The 22,625-nt window shown below is 41.6% G+C and overlaps 1 protein-coding gene across 8 annotated transcripts in view; it reads left to right on the forward strand.

Moving 5' to 3' along the window:
* Nucleotides 1-22,625, forward strand: part of neo1a (neogenin 1a) — a 450,891-nt gene that overhangs the window by 211,654 nt on the left and 216,612 nt on the right. For all 8 annotated transcript variants that reach the window (XM_061974884.2, XM_061974877.2, XM_061974881.2 and 5 more), the window contains exon 3: nucleotides 19,159-19,434. In XM_061974884.2, coding sequence (XP_061830868.2) covers nucleotides 19,159-19,434 — 276 coding nt within the window. The remainder of the gene's footprint in view (nucleotides 1-19,158; nucleotides 19,435-22,625) is intronic.

Here is a 22,625-nt window from a genome sequence, read left to right on the forward strand (position 1 = left end):
AACACGTTACGTTGATTATTTCTGTGATTCATGATTCTTGTTCATGTGCTAAGCTTTGCCATAGCTTCCCATGCTATCGGCACGCTTTTCTGTATTCTTGTATCCTGCCTGATTTATGAAGAATAATAACGATCCGTGCAGTAACCTGCGACCACGACGTGACAAAACCGGTACGAAGACCTAAGAAAAGTTGGTTTTGCGTAATAGGTATGTCACATTGCAGTGATTCAACGAAAATCTAAAAATAACAAACCGCATCAAAACTATTTCTGCTATTCCATTTATCGAATATGCAATCGGATTAATTTCCAGGGCACTTTGCTTCACTAAAAAAAGTTTTATTGTGCATTTATACATTTTGGTTCTTAGGGACGCAAATGGCGCCAATTTAGTGGAATGGCCCAGTAAGTCCCTGATTAATTTGGGCAATCCGAGAAAGTGCAGCATTGTCAATGTTCCTAATTTTCTAAATAACACTGATAAAAAATAGAATATATGAAGTATCCAAGGGGGAAGACAGCGATTCTGCTCGGCTGTTACCAATACACTGAATCTAGAGGGAAATCTTTGAATCTCTCTGCATATCCCATAAATCTGCTCATTGTTATTCTGTACTGTGTTTTATTTCAGAGCAGCAGCGACACAACTGTGTAATTTAGTTGCACGCCCGTTGATGTGCATATGTGGTTACACTCACTGTATATCCCAAGGTGCAGTTGACAGTTATAACCCTAGCTGAGCCACACATTAGCATGCATGGTATATGATTGCATTGCCAAACAGATAATGTCATGTGGCTTGGAGAAACTACCCCTCCGAGCAGATGGCTGCTACCACCTCTGGAGTAATGCTTTATATCAAGAGAAAGATGTTTTATGTAAGGTCATTGACGTCTGATTTCATGGAAATTAAAAATGAAACTGCCTGTCGTGAACATAAACCACGTTTCTTTGTGTTTTAAACCTCTTGGGATTTCATTGCTCCCTGGGAAGCGCTTCACCTCATCTCAGTGTGAAAGTGGCAGCACATTTTACCAGGGCTCCATTATTTTAGTCATCGAATGGTTTGTTCGATTAATCGGATAAAACACATGTCATAGCCTTAGTGTGTATTGTAGGGGAAATAGTTGAAATAGACAACAATTAGCCGCTGTCGCTGTCATATTCGCGGGACACAGCGAGAACGTGTCATCAACATGCATTATCACGATAGGACGATTAAAAGCTAAATTGTCAGCCAAATACAGTCATTGACTCTTGATCATCCTGACCAGTTTTCTATCAGCAGCTTGTGTTTTCTTCCTGATCGTGGCAGTGACAAAACTGTGCCATGCACTTTATACTTACGAACAATTGTCTGCACAGTTGCTCTTGGGACCTTAAAGGGGAACATTATCACCAGACCTATGTAAGCGTCAATATATACCTTGATGTTGCAGAAAAAAGACCATATATTTTTTTTACCGATTTCTGAACTCTAAATGGGTGAATTTTGGCGAATTAAACGCCTTTCTAATATTCGCTCTCGGAGCGATGACATCACAACGTGGCGTCACATCGGGAAGCAATCCGCCATTTTCTCAAACACCGAGTCAAATCAGCTCTGTTATTTTCCGTTTTTTTGACTGTTTTCCGTACCTTGGAGACATCATGCCTCGTCGGTGTGTTGTCGGAGGGTGTAACAACACGAACAGGGATGGATTCAAGTTGCACCAGTGTCCCAAAGATGCGAAAGTGGCAAGAAATTGGACGTTTGTTCCGCACACTTTACCAACGAAAGCTATGCTACGACAGAGATGGCAAGAATGTGTGGATATCCTGCGACACTCAAAGCAGATACATTTCCAATGATAAAGTCAAAGAAATCTGCCGCCACACCCCCATTTAATCTGCCGGAGTGTGTGAGCAATTCAGGGACAAAGGTCCTCGGTAGCACGGCAAGCAATGGCGGCAGTTTGATCCCGCAGACGAGCGAGCTAAACCCCCTATCGACCCTAGCTTCCCTGGCCTGCTGACATCAACTCCAAAACTGGACAGATCAGCTTTCAGGAAAAGAGCGCGGATGAGGGTATGTCTACAGAATATATTAATTGATGAAAATTGGGCTGTCTGCACTCTCATAGTGCGTGTTGTTGCCAAATGTATTTCATATGCTGTAAACCTAGTTCATAGTTGTTAGTTTCCTTTAATGCCAAACAAACACATACCAATCGTTGGTTAGAAGGCGATCGCAGAATTCGTCCTCGCTTTCTCCCGTGTCGCTGGCTGTCGTGTCGTTTTCGTCGGTTTCGCTTGCATACGGTTCAAACCGATATGGCTCAATAGCTTCAGTTTCTTCTTCAATTTCGTTTTCGCTACCTGCCTCCACACTACAACCATCCGTTTCAATACATGCGTAATCTGTTGAATCGCTTAAGCCGCTGAAATCCGAGTCTGAATCCGAGCTAATGTCGCTATAGCTTGCTGTTCTATGCGCCATGTTTGTTTGTGTTGGCTTCACTATGTGACGTCTTAGGAAAATGGACGGGTGTTTATAACGATGGTTAAAATCAGACACTTTGAAGCTTTTTTTAGGGATATTGCGTGATGGGTAAAATTTTGAAAAAAAACTTCGAAAAATATAATAAGCCACTGGGAACTGATTTTTAATGGTTTCAACCCTTCTGAAATTGTGATAATGTTCCCCTTTAAGCTGCTTTGAAATGGCTCCAAGTGACGTTCCTGACTTGTTCAAGTAAATCATTCGTTTTTTCAGATTTGTGCTGAGTTCCTTTGATTTTCCCATTGTCGTGTTTGTAACCGAGTCTAATGACTGCATCACATGAGCCCTATTTAAATGGGCTCAGAGAAGTCAACAGGTGTCGTCAATCATAATCACTCACATGAAGTCAGGAGGCCATGCCGTGAAGCTAATTCGATTTGATTGTAATTTTTCTACATCACCAAAATTGATAATGTATGTTGCAATGGTTTTCCGTATTGGGACCATGATTTCGGTCCTAACTTGTTCACCGGTCCTCATATGGGAGGTACTTTTCCTTGTTGATGTCTCAAGAAGGGTATAAATACAAGAACTCACACACACACACACTTCATTATTTCTGGCTGTTAAAAAATACAATGAGAACACAGCGGTGCACGAGAAATGTGTCTGGAAGGAGAACGGATTAGGTATTTGTTTGCATCTTGGCATTAAAATACATCCCAACGAGGGCTTCAAGTTGCCACTTGTTCTAATTTCCTGCCTCTGTTTTTGTTTTGGCGAGGATGCTAGAATTCAAATGATGAATGAGCTCTGAATGACTATTTCTTATCAACACGATTGTCCGAGATGGACTAAGTGGAGTTTGTGTCCACACTGCTAAAATAAGGTCTTGCTTTGTTTGGGGGTGACGGGGGTGGGAACGACTTGTAATGTCTGCTAACGACTTCCAGGGATCTCTCTCCTGTGTGCACTTGGAGCACAAATGTCATCTCTCACATGCAGCATAAAGTCAAGCTTCTATCTCTAGTTATAAGACCTGGGGCCTTTGTTTTCAGCCTCATCTTTTAAAATGTCAGGCCTCTTTGGGCCAAAGGATTTCTCTTGCTGGGTAGAGACTCTAAACCGTGACGCCTTTAGTAACTTGCCGCTCATAGTGGTACACTTGGGTATACTCATATCAGGCTCTTAGACGGCTTCTACACTAAGGTTATTCAGGATATATCCCACCTAACCTTATCCCTGTCCACACACACATAATGCCCCCCACCCCCTAAGGTAGGTGTGGTGTTCCTGGGATTAAAGGCCTCATCATTTCTCCTCCAAACATATTGCTGAGTATTGTGGCCAAACAGCTCAATTTTTGTTTCATCTGACCACAGAACTTTCCTCCAGTAGGTTTTATCATTGTCCATTTGATGTCAGATGAAACAAAAAATTAGCTTGTTTGGCCACAATACCCAGCAATATGTTTGGAGGAGAAAAGTTGAGGTCTTTAATCCCAGGAACACCACTCCTACCGTCAACCATGGTGGTGGTAGTATTAGGTTCTGGGCCTGTTTTGCTGCCAATGGTACTGATGCTTTACAGAGAGTAAATGGGACAATGAAAAAAAAAAAAGTTAAAGTTAAAGTACCAATGATTGTCACACACACACACTAGGTGTGGCGAGATTATTCTCTGCATTTGACCCATCACCCTTGATCACCCCCTGGGAGGTGAGGGGAGCAGTGGGCAGCAGCGGTGGCCGCGCCCGGGAATCATTTTTGGTGATTTAACCCCCAATTCCAACCCTTGATGCTGAGTGCCAAGCAGGGAGGTAATGGTCCCATTTTTATAGTCTTTGGTATGACTCGGCCGGGATTTGAACTCACAACCTACCGATCTCAGGGCGGACACTCTAACCACTAGGCCACTGAGTAGGTGGATTAAAAAAGGAGGATTACCTCCAAATTCTTCAGGACAACCTAAAATTATCAGCCCGGAGGTTGGGTCTTGGGCGCAGTTGGGTGTTCCAACAGGACAATGACCCCAAACACACATCAAAAGTTGTAAAGGAATGGCTAAATCAGGCTAGAATTAAGGTTTTGGAATGTCCTTCCTAAAGTCCTGACTTAAACGTGTGGACAATGCTGAAGAAACAAGTCCATGTCAGAAAACCAACAAATTTAGCTGAATTGCACCAATTTTGTCAAGAGGAGTGGTCAAAGATTTTACCAGAAGCTTGCCAGAAGCGTGTGGATGGCTACCAAAAGTGCCTTATTGCAGTGAAACTTGCCAAGAGACATGTAACCAAATATTAACATTGCTGTATGTATACTTTTGACCCAGCAGATTTGGTCACATTTTCAGTAGACCAATAATAAATTCATAAAATAACCGAACTTCATGAAGGTTTTTCGTGACCAACAAGTATGTGCTCCAATCACTCTATCAAAAAAAAGTTGTAGAAATTATTGGAAAATCAAGTCAGCCATGACATTATGTTCTTTACAAGTGTATGTAAACTTTTGACCATGACTGTAGATACCTGGTCAGGACACTCCTCACTCTTACCTTCACCTTCATTGTCCATTATTGCAATCCTGCCTGTGTTTGGAGGATGAAGTTGGCCGTTGTGCCTGACGGCCGCAACCGCTTCATGGCTTCACAATAGTTATGGAGTACAAAACTAGACGTTGAGTAATCACTCCACATACATGGCAGACAATAACCGACACAGTCTGCTTTGCCAGTCCAAAAGCATTCGCTGTTTTCCGTAGTCTTCCCTCGTCGACCAGGTAATACAAAGCACTGGCTACCTTTTTTATCACATCCACGGGAACCCGCATTCTCGTTGTCTCCCCTTCGACAAATGGACACAGTTTTTTGCTAAGTAGAATCACAGATGACCTGGACATTCGAAAGTTCTCTTGCCATTCCTCTGGCACAACACACTGGTCGACAAACATATCCCACCAGGTTGCCGTTCTTCCAGGCCTTGCCCAAAACCGTCGCTCAACATTGCTATGTTGCCGTCTGAGATGTGTTGTATCCGAAATAGCTGCAATCGTGCGTTTCCTTCTCTTAAGGTATTCATGTGTGATTTCCACAAGCGCTTGTACATGTAGAAGAAGTAGAAACACGGACATGTCTGGATGACTCGCCTCCATCCTTCCAGTGGTTAGCTCAGAGTTACACATTCTTTCTGACGTCACTTCCTTTGTAGGGCGCGGTCTTTCTGACTTAATTTCCTCTCCGAAGTCCATTTATAAACGATCTATGAGTCCACACAGAGCTAAGAGCCGGAGATTCAAGAAATACACGGCGCACTTACCCGTGTAAAAAAATTATCCAGGGAGGGGAACCTTAAACCAGTGTTTTTCAACCTTTTTTGAGCCAAGACACATTTTTTGCGTTGAGAAAATGCGGAGGCACACCACCAGCAGACATCATTAAAAAACGAAACTCAGTTGACAGTAAAAAGTCGTTGTCACAATTGTTGGATATGACTTTAAAGCATAACCAAGCATGCATCAATATAGCTCTTGTCTCAAAGTAGGTGTACTGTCACGACCTGTCACATCATATTGTGACTTATTTGGATTTTTTTTGCTGTTTTCCTGTGTGTAGTGTTTTAGTTCTTGTTTTGCGCTCCTATTTTAAAGGCTTTTTCTCTTTTTTGGTATTTTCCTATAGCAGTTTCATGTCTTCTTTTGAGCGATGTTTCCCGCATCTACTTTGTTTTAGCAATCAGGAAGATTTTAGTTGTTTTTATCCTTCTTTGTGGGGACATTGTTGATTGTCATGTCATGTTCGGATGTACTTTGTGGACGCCGTCTTTGCTCCACAGTAAGTCTTTGCTGTCGTCCAGCAGTATGTTTTTGTTTACTTTGTAGCCAGTTCAGTTTTAGTTTCGTTCTGCATAGCCTTCCCTAAGCTTCAATGCCTTTTCTTAAAGGGGAACATTATCACCAGACCTATGTAAGCATCAATATATACCTTGATGTTGCAGAAAAAAGACCATATATTTTTTTAACCGATTTCCGAACTCTAAATGGGTGAATTTTGGCGAATTAAACGCCTTTCTATTATTCGCTCTCGGAGCGATGACGTCACAATGTGACGTCGCATCGGGAAGCAATCCGCCATTTTCTCAAACACATTACAAACACCGAGTCAAATCAGCTCTGTTATTTTCCGTTTTTTCGACTGTTTTCCGTACCTTGGAGACATCATGCCTCGTCGGTGTGTTGTCGGAGGGTGTAACAACACGAACAGGGACGGATTCAAGTTGCACCAGTGGCCCAAAGATGCGAAAGTGGCAAGAAATTGGACGTTTGTTCCGCACACTTTACCGACGAAAGCTATGCTACGACAGAGATGGCAAGAATGTGTGGATATCCTGCGACACTCAAAGCAGATGCATTTCCAACGATAAAGTCAAAGAAATCTGCCGCCAGACCCCCATTGAATCTGCCAGAGTGTGTGAGCAATTCAGGGACAAAGGACCTCGGTAGCACGGCAAGCAATGGCGGCAGTTTGATCCCGCAGACGAGCGAGCTAAACCCCCTGGATGTCTTGGCTCACACCATCCCTTATGCCACCGAAGATGATCAAGAGAAGAATATCGACCCTAGCTTCCCTGGCCTGCTGACATCAACTCCAAAACTGGACAGATCAGCTTTCAGGAAAAGATAGCGGATGAGGGTATGTCTACAGAATATATTAATTGATGAAAATTGGGCTGTCTGCACTCTCAAAGTGCATGTTGTTGCCAAATGTATTTCATATGCTGTAAACCTAGTTCATAGTTGTTAGTTTCCTTTAATGCCAAACAAACACATACCAATCGTTGGTTAGAAGGCGATCGCCGAATTCGTCCTCGCTTTCTCCCGTGTCGCTGGCTGCCGTGTCGTTTTCGTCGGTTTCGCTTGCATACGGTTCAAACCGATATGGCTCAATAGCTTCAGTTTCTTCTTCAATTTCGTTTTCGCTACCTGCCTCCACACTACAACCATCCGTTTTAATACATGCGTAATCTGTTGAATCGCTTAAGCCGCTGAAATCTGAGTCTGAATCCGAGCTAATGTCGCTATAGCTTGCTGTTCTATGCACCATGTTTGTTTGTGTTGGCATCACTATGTGACGTCACAGGAAAATGGACGGGTGTATATAACGATGGTTAAAATCAGGCACTTTGAAGCTTTTTTTAGGGATATTGCGTGATGGGTAAAATTGAAAAAAAAACTTCGAAAAATAAAATAAGCCACTGGGAACTGATTTTTAATGGTTTTAACCCTTCTGAAATTGTGATAATGTTCCCCTTTAAGGGCACTCACCTTTTGTTTATTTTTGGTTTAAGCATTAGACACCTTTTTACCTGCACACTGCCTCCCGCTGTTTCTGACATCTACAAAGCAATTAGCTACCTGCTGCCACCTACTGATATGGAAGAGTATTACACGGTTACTCTGCCGAGCGCTAGACAGCACCGACACTCGACAACAACACATCATTTGCAGACTAGAATTACTGGTTTGCAAAAAATATTTTAACCCAAATAGGTGAAATTAGATAATCTCCCACGGCACACCAGACTGTATCTCACGGCACACTAGTGTGCCGCGGCACAGTGGTTGAAAAACGATGGGTTAGTGTGGCTGACACGGGTTTAGGCTAAATAGTTATTTGTTTAAGGAGTTATCCGGCTTAATGTAGACAGAGCCTGAGTGCCCTGCTGGATTGGGGCACCATTCACCCTCCCAGTCCCGCACTCACACTGAACATTCATGCTTAGCCCATTATGCTTGTGCCAAGTGCCTGACCCGGTGCCAAGTCTGTAACCGCAAGTGATGTTTCATGCAACAAATGTATTGAAACAAAGTACTGTTTGATTTGACATGAGTTCTACCAACAGAACTGGGTTGGTACCATATAAAAGTACAGAATTTGATAACCATCCCTGAAGCTTACCCAATTACTTTAGATAGATAAAAAGCATAACAAGTGAAATTCTAGTTGTTACTCGGGAAATTTAGAACTCAAATATAATAGCTGTGTGGTAGTATCAGCATGCAAACTGTTTAATACCAAAACGAGACCCCGCCAAGACCAAAAACTGGCCGGTTTCTTTGGATCCGTTTGCACAATTCATCTACCCAGCCATCCATTTTCGGCCACTTGTCCCCGTTCAGGTTTGCTGGAGAGCTGGAGCCTATCCCAGCTGACTGTGGGCAAAAAGCAGTTCACACACAAGATTGGTTGCCAGTCAATCACAGGGCCTGTAGCGACAGAAAGCTATTCCCTTCACAGTCACACTTAGTGTGCGGTCACTGAGCAGGAATTAATCCCACGCTGACCCAAGCTTTCATAATGATAAATGATAATTGGGAGCACTACCAAATAAGTAATGGGTTCCTGTTTGGAAGTACAACCCATGCACACTGAATGGTAAATGGTAAATGGATTATTCTTGTATAAAGCTTTTCATACTTTCAAGGTACTGACAGTGCTTTGACACTATTTCCACATTCATTTCCACATTCACATTCTTTGTTTGCATGATCAGTGTGTATGGGTTGTCGTACAGTATCCCCTTGTGTGCTTGGTAGAAGCAATAAAATGTACTTTTCTTATGAGCCTTGCATATTCTCGGATTAAATACATAAGCAGTATCAGATACAGCAGTGGTTCTCAATTTTTTTTTACCAAGGACCACCTCAAAAAACACTTGGCTCACCAAGTACCACCATAATGACCAACATTAAAATACAATAGCGTAGTAAGCCTATTTATTATTTCATTAGAAACAAGTCAGCCGTTTTATTTAAGATGTATATTTCATTTTTTTAGCCACTGTCACATTACACACAGTTTTAACAGTAACACTGTGTTTGAATATTGGAATACAAAACACTGTACTTAAATAATAAATCAAATGAAATTAAATGCACATAAAAGTAAAATAAACATTGTACTAAAATAAATGTGTACCGTATTTTCCGGACAATAGGGCGCAACAGATTATAAGGCGCACTGCCGATGAATGGTCTATTTTTGATCTTTTTTCATATATAAGGCGCACCAGATTATATGGCACATTAAAGTCATATTATTTTTTATATTTTTCTAAATGTAAAACACTTCCTTGTGGTCTACATAACATGTAATGGTGGTTCTTTGGTCAAAATGTTGCATAAATTATGTTTTACAGATCATCTTCAAGCCGCTTTCTGACAGTCGTTTCAAGATGCGCCGTTTTGTGGGTGCGGTCTTATTTACCTGGCTCACCTTTGACAGCATCTTTTCTCCGTCATCTTTGTTGTAGCGTGCAAGGACAGGAGTGGAAGAAGTGTCAAAATATGGAGCTAACTGTTTTAATGACATTCAGACTTTACTTAAATCAATAATGGAACAGCATCTCCTCATCCAGAAACAACAACAAGGCCGGAAATGTGTCCCGTGAAAAAAACTTCCGACCAGAACTCTCTAATAACTAAAGTTCCTTGAGTGAATAATTTAAAAACTCACCACACCGGTATGTTTTAGCGCTTTCATGGCGAGTTTACTGACAGATATAAGTAAGAACTTTACGCTACTTTATATTAAAAATGGCAACAGCGGAGGATGAATGTCCCATAACAAGAAGATAGAAAAAAAGAAGAAGCTTATCGACTAAGGTGTCGCCACGGACTACAAAGGCGGACGCGCGCAATTTTTCAGGATTTATGCAGATCCCAAATACAGACTAGCAGGTACCAGAAGGTAAGAAAAGTAGCTTTTGCATAATATTGCGAAACAAAACACCAGATAATATGTCTTCCCTTATACACACACCATAATAATACTCGTATGTTTAATGCGCCGACAATCCATCAAGCGGCTTCATAGCTTACCAAAGTCGTACTAAAACATTTTGATAGATTTTTGAGCGCCGTGTGTAATGTTCTATATTTTCAATGGAACATTTAAAATGTTGGTGTTGTTTACTTGAGTCATTTTGCCATCATGGTGCAGTCTATGGTATCTCTTATGTATGACCGCCATCAACTGGTCACACTTATCATTAGACCATGTACCAAATACAATTCCTTCGAGGTCGGTAAGCAAAACCAGAATTACTCCGTACATTAGGTGACCGGGTTGTAAGGCGCACTGTTGAGTTTTGAGAAGAAAAAAAAGGATTTTAAGTGTGCCTTATAGTCCGGAAAATACGGTAAATACAGATGAGTTGAGTTATATAAATGATGGCGGATGACTCTAATGTTTGTGTCATAGTTGTTTATTTTGGCGTCGACTGCGGCCGACAATTGTCGGATCGTAACAATTTTCTTTGTAGGCTAATAAACATTTGATAACAGCTCGAGTCATGTCATTACAATATTTAACCACTAGATGGAGCCTGCGTATTGAGAATGAGTTTGAGAATCACTGAGATCCGATATTAAATTCTCAGTCATTAGTACCCACTTAAAATATGATGTTAAACTTAGTAATGTTCAACGGCCAATAAGCACCGTGATAACGAAGACTACCCGAATAACCAGCAAAGATCAAAGTCTCTAAAAGTGCAAGTACGAAGGATTCTCTGAATAATTCCTATAAAATTTTCAAAATAAATTAAATCTTTATAAAAAGACAGAGTTGCCCCCCAGCAATTCCCTGCTGCATATATATTATTTACGCAGCCTCTCATCTAGTATAACTAATATTTAATCAAATGGAGAATGTGGTTGCCATGTCGGTGATATGCTCTCCTTCTAGTGATTGATTGCTGCGATACAAACATGTCAATACCGGCGGCAGCTAAGCCTATATTAGTTGAACCTCCAAGCAGCAATTCAGCTGAAGGGAATCTTTAGCTGTTTGGCTCTTATCTCCAAGTGAGATTTCCCCTAGATTCTGTCTTGGCAGGGGATTTAAGGGTCTGTTTAGGCGAGATAGCCCCCCAAGATAAATCACCCATCAGAAAGATTTCAGCCTCTCTTAACAGCATTGTTACAAATCCTCCTTACGATACCGACTCAACCTGCCATGGATGTACTCAATATTGGTGCTAACCATTTACAGGAATCTAATCGAGTAATCTCATGATACTGTATCGCAAATAGGGATGTGCACTGAAACTAGGTTCCTCAATGGCACCGGTCCAGACGTAAACGGTAGTAACGAGACCGTAAAAGAAGTAGCTATCAGTGCCTCGTTTCAGTTCGTAATTAATACAGACTCGGCCACCTGCAACGTGGCGAAAAGTAATATTGTGCAAGTAACATCTTGTACGTAATGTAGCATCCCGACAGAAGCACATAGCCTGACGCTCTTTTAAAGCTTTATTGTAGACCTTAAAGGGGACCTATGAAGATTTTAGGCCCTGTCTACATTAAGCCTGATAACTCCTTAAAGGCCTACTGAAATGCGATTTTCTTATTTAAACGGGGATAGCAGGTCCATTCTATGTGTCATACTTGATCATTTCGCGATATTGCCATATTTTTGCTGAAAGGATTTAGTAGAGAACATCGACGATAAAGTTTGCAACTTTTGGTCGCTGATAAAAAAGCCTTGCCTGTACCGGAAGTAGCAGACGAGTAGCGTGACGTCACAGGTTGTGGAGCTCCTCACATCTGCACATTGTTTACAATCATGGCCACCAGCAGCGAGAGCGATTCGGACCGAGAAAGCGATGATTTCCCCATTAATTTGAGCGAGGATGAAAGATTTGTGGATGAGGAAAGTGAGAGCAAAGGACTAGAAGGCAGTGGGAGCGATTCAGATAGGGAAGATGCTGTGAGAGGCGGGTGGGACCTGATATTCAGCTGGGAATGACTAAAACAGTAAATAAACACAAGACATATATATACTCTATTAGCCACAACACAACCAGGCTTATATTTAATATGCCACAAATTAATCCCGCATAACAAACACCTCCCCCCTCCTGTCCATATAACCCGCCAATACAACTCAAACACCTGCACAACACACTCAATCCCACAGCCCAAAGTACCGTTCACCTCCCCAAAGTTCATACAGCACATATATTTCCCCAAAGTCCCCAAAGTTACGTACGTGACATGCACATAGCGGCACGCACGTACGGGCAAGCGATTAAATGTTTGGAAGCCGCAGCTGCATGCGTACTCACGGTACCGCGTCTGCGCATCCAACTCAAAGTCCTCCTGGTAAGAGTCTCTGTTGTCCCAGTTCTCCACAGGCCAATGGTAAAGCTTGACTGTCATCTTCCGGGAATGTAAACAATGAAACACCGGCTGTGTTTGTGTTGCTGCAGCCGCCCGCAATACACCGCTTCCCACCTACAGCTTTCTTCTTTGCTGTCTCCATTGTTCATTGAACAAATTGCAAAAGATTCACCAACACAGATGTCCAGAATACTGTGGAATTTTGCGATGAAAACAGACGACTTAATAGCTGGCCACCATGCTGTCCCAAAATGTCCTCTACAATCCGTGACGTCACGCGCTGACGTCATCATACCGAGACGTTTTCAGCAGGATATGTTGCGCAAAATTTAAAATTGCACTTTAGTAAGCTAACCCGGCCGTATTGGCATGTGTTGCAATGTTAAGATTTCATCATTGATATATAAACTATCAGACTGCGTGGTTGGTAGTAGTGGGTTTCAGTAGGCCTTTAACAAGTGGTTTCGTAACTCGGAGCTAACCACTGGAAATATGGAGGCGAGTCATCCAGACATGCCCGTGTTTCTCCTTCTTCTACATGTACAGACGCTTGTGGAAATCACACATGAATACCATAACAGAAGGAAACGCGCGATTGCAGCTATTTGGGATACAACACGTCTTAAACGGCAAGAGAACTTTGGAATGTTCAGGTCAGCTGTGATTCTACTTACCAAAAAACGTTGTCCATTTGTCGAAGGAGAGACAACGAGAATGCGGGCTCCCGTGGATGTGATAAAAAAGGTAGCGTGTGCTTTGTATTACCTGGCCGACGAGGGAAGACTACGGAAAACAGCGAATGCTTTTTGACTGGCAAAGCAGACTGTGTCAGTTATTGTAAAACATGCACACAAATGTGGGGCGGTATAGCTCGGTTGGTATAGTGGTCGTGCCAGCAACTTGAGGGTTCCAGGTCCGATCCCCGCTTCTGCCATCCTCGTCACTGCCGTTGTGTCCTTGGGCAAGACACTTTACCCACCTGCTCCCAGTGCCACCCACACTGGTTTAAATGTAACTTAGATATTGGGTTTCACAATGTAAAGCGCTTTGAGTCTCTAGAGAAAAGCGCTATATAAAATATAATTCACTTCACTTCATATCAATGTATAGGATAAATAGCTGTGGTATAAGGATAGCCCCTGTGGCACATCAGTTGATTGTTTTACCGTAAGTGGACTTAATTTGTTGCAATGAAAACTAAAAATGAGACAAAGAGTCATGATTAGAGATGTCCGATAAATGTGTTAAAATGTAATATCGGAAATTATCGGTATCGTTTTTTTAATTATCGGTAACGGGGTTTTTTTTGTGGTTTTTTTTATTAAATCAACATAAAAAACACAATATACACTTACAATTAGTGCACCAACCCAAAAAACCTCCCTCCCCCATTCACACTCATTCACACTCATTCACACAAAAGGGTTGTTTCTTTCTGTTATTAATATTCTGGTTCCTACATTATATATCAATATATATCAATACAGTTTGCAAGGGATACAGTCCGTAAGCACACATGATTGTGCGTGCTGCTGGTCCACTAATAGTACTAACCTTTAACAGTTAATTTGACTCATTTTCAATAATTACTTGTTTCTATGTAACTGTTTTTATATTGTTTTACTTTATTTTTTATTCAAGAAAATGTTTTTAATTTATTTTATTTTATAAAAAATTTTTTAAAGTACCTTATCTTCACCATACCTGGTTGTCCAAATCAGGCATAATAATGTGTTAATTCCACGACTGTATATATTGGTTGATATCGGTATCGGTAATTAAAGAGTTGGACAATATCGGAATATCGGATATCGGCAAAAAGCCATTATCGGACATCCGTAGTCATGATTTTATGATAGAACCAGTTTTTCACAAGACCGTAAATGACACGCGTAATGCCCCCTACTGGCGGTGTTTATAGATGCATGGAAGTCACAGCCATTGGTAAAAATAACATATCGCAATCCATATTTTGGGTAGAACTTCAACCCAGCACATGGAAATCCTCCAACAAGCATAAATGTGTCTGTGCGGCAAAAACATTTACTGTTTATGTCTGTTATTAATTTGTAATGCAAAACAGCCGACAGACACGCTGCACTAATTCAAAGGGACACTTTGCACATGTTTGTGCTCGCTGCTAATTTTATTGCAATGCGAAATAATTATTCCCCGTGTTTGGAGGCCATTATCTGAAACTCACACTCATAGGGTGCCTTTGGAATAATTGCACTCGATTACTTTGATTAAGGGAAATCTATAATATGTAAACTGCAAAGGGTACGCCTGGGTTAATTAGTGGAGATGAGTAGGAAAACGTAACAAGGCCACTCCATCAACCATAACAAGTGGAACTACCATGGGGACCTTTTTGGGACGGGCTACGGTATGTGTGTCAGAGATTAGCACCAAAGTGAGCAAAAATGAGAGTTTGTGTTTGATCACCGCATATTTATTGTACAAACCCCGTTTCCATATGAGTTGGGAAATTGTGTTAGATGTAAATATAAACGGAATACCATGATTTGCAAATCATTTTCAACCCATAATCAGTTGAATATGCTACAAAGACAACATATTTGATGTTCAAACTGATAAACTTTTTTTTTTTTTGCAAATAATCATTAACTTTAGAATTTGATGCCAGCAACACGTGACAAAGAAGTTGGGAAAGGTGGCAATAAATACTGATAAAGTTGAGGAATGCTCATCAAACACTTATTTGGAACATCCCACAGGTGAACAGGCAAATTGGGAACAGGTGGGTGCCATGATTGGGTATAAAAGTAGATTCCATGAAATGCTCAGTCTTTCACAAACAAGGATGGGGCGAGGGTCACCACTTTGTCAACAAATGCGTGAGCAAATTGTTGAACAGTTTAAGAAAAACCTTTCTCAACCACCTATTGCAAGGAATTTAGGGATTTCACCATCTACGGTCCGTAGTATCATCAAAGGGTTCAGAGAATCTGGAGAAATCACTGCACGTAAGCAGCTAAGCCCGTGACCATCGATCCCTCAGGCTGTACTGCATCAACAAGCGACATCAGTGTGTAAAGGATATCACCACATGGGCTCAGGAACACTTCAGAAACCCACTGTCAGTAACTACAGTTGGTCACTACATCTGTAAGTGCAAGTTAAAACTCTCCTATGCAAGGCGAAAACCGTTTATCAACAACACCCAGAAACGCCGTCAGCTTTGCTGGGCCTGAGCTCATCTAAGATGGACTGATACAAAGTGGAAAAGTGTTCTGTGGTCTGACGAGTCCACATTTCAAATTGTTTTTGGAAACTGTGGACATCGTGTCCTCCGAACCAAAGAGGAAAAGAACCATCCGGATTGTTATAGGCGCAAAGTTGAAAAGCCAGCATCTGTGATGGTATGGGGGTGTATTAGTGCCCAAGACATGGGTAACTTACACATCTGTGAAGGCGCCATTAATGCTGAAAGGTACATACAGGTTTTGGAGCAACATATGTTGCCATCCAAGCAACGTTACCATGGACGCCCCTGCTTATTTCTGCAAGACAATGCCAAGCCACGTGTTACATCAACGTGGCTTCATAGTAAAAGAGTGCGGGTACTAGACTGGCCTGCCTGTAGTCCAGACCTGTATCCCATTGAAAATGTGTGGCGCATTATGAAGCCTAAAATACCACAACGGACACCCCCGGACTGTTGAACAACTTAAGCTGTACATCAAGCAAGAATGGGAAAGAATTCCACCTGAGAAGCTTAAAAAATGTGTCTTCTAAGTTCCCAAACGTTTACTGAGTGTTGTTAAAAGGAAAGGCCATGTAACACAGTGGTGAACATGCCCTTTCCCAACTACTTTGGCACGTGTTGCAGCCATGAAATTCTAAGTTAATTATTATTTGCAAAAAAAAAAATAAAGTTTATGAGTTTGAACATCAAATGTCTTGTCTTTGTAGTGCATTCAATTGAATATGGGTTGAAAAGGATTTGCAAATCATTGTATTCCGTTTATATTTACATCTAACACAATTTCCCAACTCATATGGAAACGGGGTTTGTACCATGGGGACCTTTTTGGGACGGGCTGCGGTATGTGTGTCAGAGATTAGCACCAAAGTGAGCAAAAATGAGAGCTTGTGTTTGATCACTGCGTATTTATTGTAATACTTGTAGAAGGCTGGTCCGTGTACAAAAAAGCAATCATATTTTGTAGGGTGGAAGATAAAGGATTTATTTCAATCCCCAAATGTCACAGTGATGCAGTGGTGACAAATCTGACCAGCAGAGGTTGAGCATGTCCACACAAAAACAAATATTTTAAAAACACACACAACACACACAATATATCCATGCGCACAAAGTGGAGGCACGTAAAAAAAGACCGCCCACTAAATTGCGCATACTGAAAAAACGGTCAGAAAGCGACTTGAAGATGGTCTGTAAAACAACTTATACAAAATGTTTACCTAAGAAGCACCATTACATTTTATGTAGACCACAAGGAAGTGGTTTAAATGTAGAAAAAAATCATTATATGACCCCTTTAAGCAAGACAAAAATGATTTCATTTTTATCGTGATACATATCGATATCAACTGATACAAAAACAACTATTGGGATATGACTTTTTCCCAAATCGCCCAGCTCTAGAATTAACTCCCACCCACCCTCAAACTTGAGTGCCTCATTCTCCATGGAGAGTCATCAGATCATTTTCCTCACTGTTATTACTGTCTCTGCTAAATTCTGTTTATTGTGTTATTTATTGTGTTCTTTGATTGTAGAAGTTTCTTTGAACCGGGTCTGTTGTAAAAGAGATATTGATCTCAATGAAACGCCCACTAAAATTAATATTGAATAAAAACAAATATATTTTAGAGTCCTTGGCCTAGCACAGGGGTCGGCAACCCGCGGCTCCGGAGCCGCATGCGGCTCTTTGATCACTCTGATGCGGCTCAGCAGCTTACTTGCTGAACCCCCCAATTTTCCCGTGGGACTTCCGGATTTCATTGCCTCTCGCAGAAAATTCCCGGGATTAATATTCACCGATTTTCACCCTTATGGCTATAATAATCAATCAATCAATCAATCTTTATTTATATAGCCCTAAATCACAAGTGTCTCAAAGGGCTGCACAAGCCACAACGACATCCTCGGTACAAAGCCCACATACGGGCAAGGAAAAACTCACCCCAGTGGGACGTCGATGTGAATGACTATGAGAAACCTTGGAGAGGACCGCATATGTGGGTAACCCCCCCCCTCTAGGGGAGACCGAAAGCAATGGATGTCGAGTGGGTCTGACATAATATTGTGAGAGTCCAGTCCATAGTGGATCCAACATAATAGTAAGAGTCATCACAATAAGGGCGTGCCATGATGGTACAACATTTGGCGCCCTCTAAAATCTGTATTAATGCGTTCCAGCCCAACAGTTGTTATACAATATACATCTTCTGCTTGCACACGTACGTGACAGCAAGGCATACTTGTTCAACAGCCACACAGGTTACACTGACGGTGGTCATATAAAACAACTTTAACACTCTTACTAATAATGCGCCACACTTTGAACCAAAACCAAACAAGAATGACAAACACATTTCGGGAGAACATCTGCACCTTAACACAACAGAACAAACACCCAGAATCCCATGCAGCCCTGTCTTTTCCGGGCTACATTATACACCCCTGCTACCACCAAACCCCGCCCCTACCCCAAGCCTGCTCCCTCACACATCATTCCCCCCCCCCTCTCTGTGCGGCGGTTGAGGTGGGCGGGGTTTGGTAGCGGGGGGGTGTATAATGTATCCCGGAAGAGTTAGGGCTGCATGGGATTCTGGGTATTTGTCCTGTTGTGTTTATGTTGTGTTACGGTGCAGATGTTCTCACGAAATTTGTTTGTCATTCTTGTTTGGTGTGGGTTCACAGTGTGGCACATTATTAGTAAGAGTGTTAAAGTTTTTTTTTTATACCGCCACCGTCAGTGTGACCTGTGTGGTTGTTGACCAAGTATGCCTTGCTGTCACCTACGTGAGCAAGCGGAAGCCCCATATAACGTGTGGCTGATCAGGCACGCTGGCTGTAGTGGGTGCTATATGCTGTACCATTACGGCACGCATGACGCTGACAAGCGCCATTCATTGAAAACTCGCGTGCCGCACCAGCTTTCAAATTCCACAATAAAGGCAGCGTGTCTGAGACCCCTGGTTTATACATAGCACAAAGCAAAAAAAAAAAAATTGTATGCAGTGTTATTTCATTTGAAATTTCAAAAAAATTTTGCGGCTCCCGTCGTTTTCTATAATTTGTGAAACTGGTCAAAATGGCTCTTTGACTGGTAAAGGTTGCCGACCCCTGGCCTAGCAACTAAAAAAACTGACTTTATATTCAATGTTTTTTCTAAGCGCAACAGTAGCTTTTATCACCAACTTCAAAGCAACATTTTTCTTCCATTTCCAAAACATTGTTAATGTCAGCTCTAGTTTAACATCCACCTTGTCTCCTTCCGTGCAGGAATGCCCAGGTTCGTCAGCCAGCCAGCGCCGACCACTGTGCGTCTGGGAGACAGTCAGGTCCTGGCGTGCGAGATCAACTCGGACCTCTCGCCCTTCACACGGTGGGAGAAAGACCGTCAGCCCCTGGAGCTCGACTCAAGGCTGGTGCAGTCACCCAGCGGTGCTTTGGTCATCAGCAATGCCACCGAGAGCGATACTGGTCTTTACCGCTGCTTGGTAGAGAATGCGGGGTCGTCAAAGTCCAGCGAGGAGGCACAGCTGCAGATACTGCCAGGTGAGTTGAGTCAACACAACACTTGCGAGACCATTTACTCGGAATAAAACAAACAAAGAGGAAAAGCTATCATCTTAGAGATCAGATCACAAAAATGACTTTTTAATACCAGGGCTCCTGTCTAACCATTAAAGAATGCATAAGTAAATTATGTTTTCATTGCAACATGCTCTAACACAGTGGTTCTAAACCTGGGTTTGATCGAACCCTCGCGGTTCGGTGAGTCGGGCTCAGGGGTTCGGCGGAGGTCATCGTGTAAATAAAAACTTCTCCCTATCGGCGTATTACGGATACGGCAACAGCAGAAGTCACACTGATTTGCAGGTGTGTAATTTGTTGTGAGTTTATGCACTGTGTTGGTTTTGTTGTTTGAACAAGGTGATGTTCATGCACGGTTCATTTTGTGCACCAGTAAAAAAAACTTGGTAACACTTTAGTATGGGGAACATATTCACCATTAATTAGTTGCTTGTTAACATGCAAATTAGTAACATATTGGCTCTTAACTAGTCATTATTAAGTAGTTATTAATGCCTTATATCGGCATGGCCTTATTATAACCCAAACCCTCTAACCCTGGCCCTAACCCTCTAACCCTAACCAAATAACTCTAAATCAGTGGTTCTTAACCTGGGTTCGATCGAACCCTAGGGGTTCGGTGAGTCGGCCTCAGGGGTTCGGCGGAGGTCAAAACACACCCGACTCACTCATTGTGTAAATACAAACTGATCCCTATCGGCGTATTACGGATACGGCAACATTTGACTGATTTGCAGGTGTGTAATTTGTTGTGAGTTTATGCACTGTGTTGGTTTTGTTGTTTGAACAAGGTGATGTTCATGCACGGTTCATTTTGTGCACCAGTAAAAAAAACATGGTAACACTTTAGTATGGGGAACATATTCACCATTAATTAGTTGCTTATTAACATGCAAATTAGTAACATATTGGCTCTTAACTAGTCATTATTAAGGTCTTATTAATGCCTTATTCGGCATGGCCTTATTATAACCCTAACCCTCTAACCCTGACCCGTACCCTAACCAAATAACTCTAAATTAAGTCTTTCTTACTTAGATTATGTTCCCCTAGTGTCCAAAAAACTCTAAATTAAGTCTTTGTTACTTAGAATATGTTCCCCATACCAAAGTGTTACCAAAAACATATAACTTTGTCTTGAATTTGAAAAAAAACAACATTTTATTTTTCACTAAAGAAGGGTTCGGTGAATGCGCATATGAAACTGGTGGGGTTCGGTACCTCCAACAAGGTTAATAACCACTGCTCTAACATTTCTGCTCCTGGCTTTTCATATTCAGCTTTAGTTTTTTCCCATAGGACTGCAATCTATCTGTGAAAAAGATACCGTATTTTACCGACTATAAGGCGCACTTAAAAAAAAATTTTTTTCTCAAAACTCAACAGTGCCTAATGTAAGTATTATAAGTTTGGTTGAGCTTACTCACCTCGATGCAATTTTATTTGGTACATAGTGTAATGATAAGTGTGACCAGTAGATGGCAGTCAAACATAAGAGAGAAGTGTAGACAGCACTATGATTGCAATATGTCTCAAGTAAACAACACCAACATTTTATATGTTCCATTGAAAATATAGAACATTACTCACGGCGCTCAAAAATCTATCAAAATGTTTTAGTACGACTTTGGTAAGCTATGAAGCCGCACCGCTTGATGGATTGTCGGTGCATTAAACATATTATTATGGTGTGTGTATAAGGTAAGACATATTATCGGGCGTTTTGTTTCACAATATTATGCAAAATCAACTTTTCTTACCTTTTGGTACCTGCTGATCTGTATTTGAGATCTGCATAGATCCTGAAAAATTGCACGCGTCCGCCTTTGTAGTCTGTGCCAACCCCATAAGCGATAAGCTTCTTCTTTTTCTCTATCTTCTTGTTGTGGAACATTCATATCATCAAAAATAATTGTGGATTGCAAACACCAAAAGTTTTAATGACATGTTCAGAGAGTAGTTATTCTATGCTCTCTCCTAGTTGTTGCATCTTTCTTTGTTTCTTGCATTGAACAAAAAGAGCAAATTCAACATTAAACATTAAACATTAAACATACATCTGATTTTGATTCTGATTCTGGTTAATACTTTAGATTAGGGATGTCCGATAATATCGGACTGGCGATATTATCGGCCGACAAATGCTTTAAAATGTAATATCGGAAATTATCGGTATCGGTTTCAAATTTATCGGTTTCAAATAGTAACATTTATGACTTTTTAAAACGCCGCTGTGTACACGGACATAGGAAGAAGTACAGAGCGCCATCAAACCTTGAAGGCACTACCTTTGCGTGCCGGCCCAGTCACATAATATCTACGGCTTTTCACACACTCACAAGTGAATGCCAGGCATACTTGGTCAACGGCCATACAGGTCACACCAACTTTAACACTGTTACAAATATGCGCTACACTGTGAACCCACCGACACATTTCGGGAGAACATCTGTAACAGGGTCAATTATGTCTTGTAAATAATGTATTTTATAATGCTTTATTATTGTTATAATTACACAAAATGTGTAAGTTACATGTAAATACCTGAATATTGTTCGATGTTTTGTCAATGTGGAACCATTGTCCCGTTGTCCGTCCTACTGCAATAATTACTGTGACACCTGTCTTTATATATGCGTCGGACACGCCTTCCAACTTCCCTTTTGTCTACCATAACGGGAGAGGTAGGCGTCCATGCGACGACAGAAAATGTCATGTTAAGAACTTCAGTTCACTTTCTTGTTCCGTATTGTATTTTGTGTAGGGACTCGACGACGTCAAAAACTTATTGACAACAGTCAATAAGTGCAGCTGAGCAATCCATGGTGTCGGTCGTGTTTCATAAAAGCCACACAACGCAGAGAGGAAAAGACCACCGGTTACACATCCGCACCGTAACACAACATAAACACAACAGAACAAATACCCAGAACCCCTTGCAGCACTAACTCTTCCGGGACCCTACAATATACACCCCCCACACATCGACCCCGCCCCCCCAACCCCACCCACCTCAACCTCCTCATGCAGGGAGAGCATGTCCCAAATTCCAAGCTGCTGTTTTGAGGCATGTTATAAAAAAAATGCACTTTGTGAATTAAATAATAAATGTTGGCACTTTTTTCCATAACTTGATTGAAGTTGTTTTCTTA

Source organism: Nerophis lumbriciformis, linkage group LG15 (genome assembly GCF_033978685.3).
Source record: "Nerophis lumbriciformis linkage group LG15, RoL_Nlum_v2.1, whole genome shotgun sequence".
NCBI lineage: Eukaryota > Metazoa > Chordata > Actinopteri > Syngnathiformes > Syngnathidae > Nerophis > Nerophis lumbriciformis.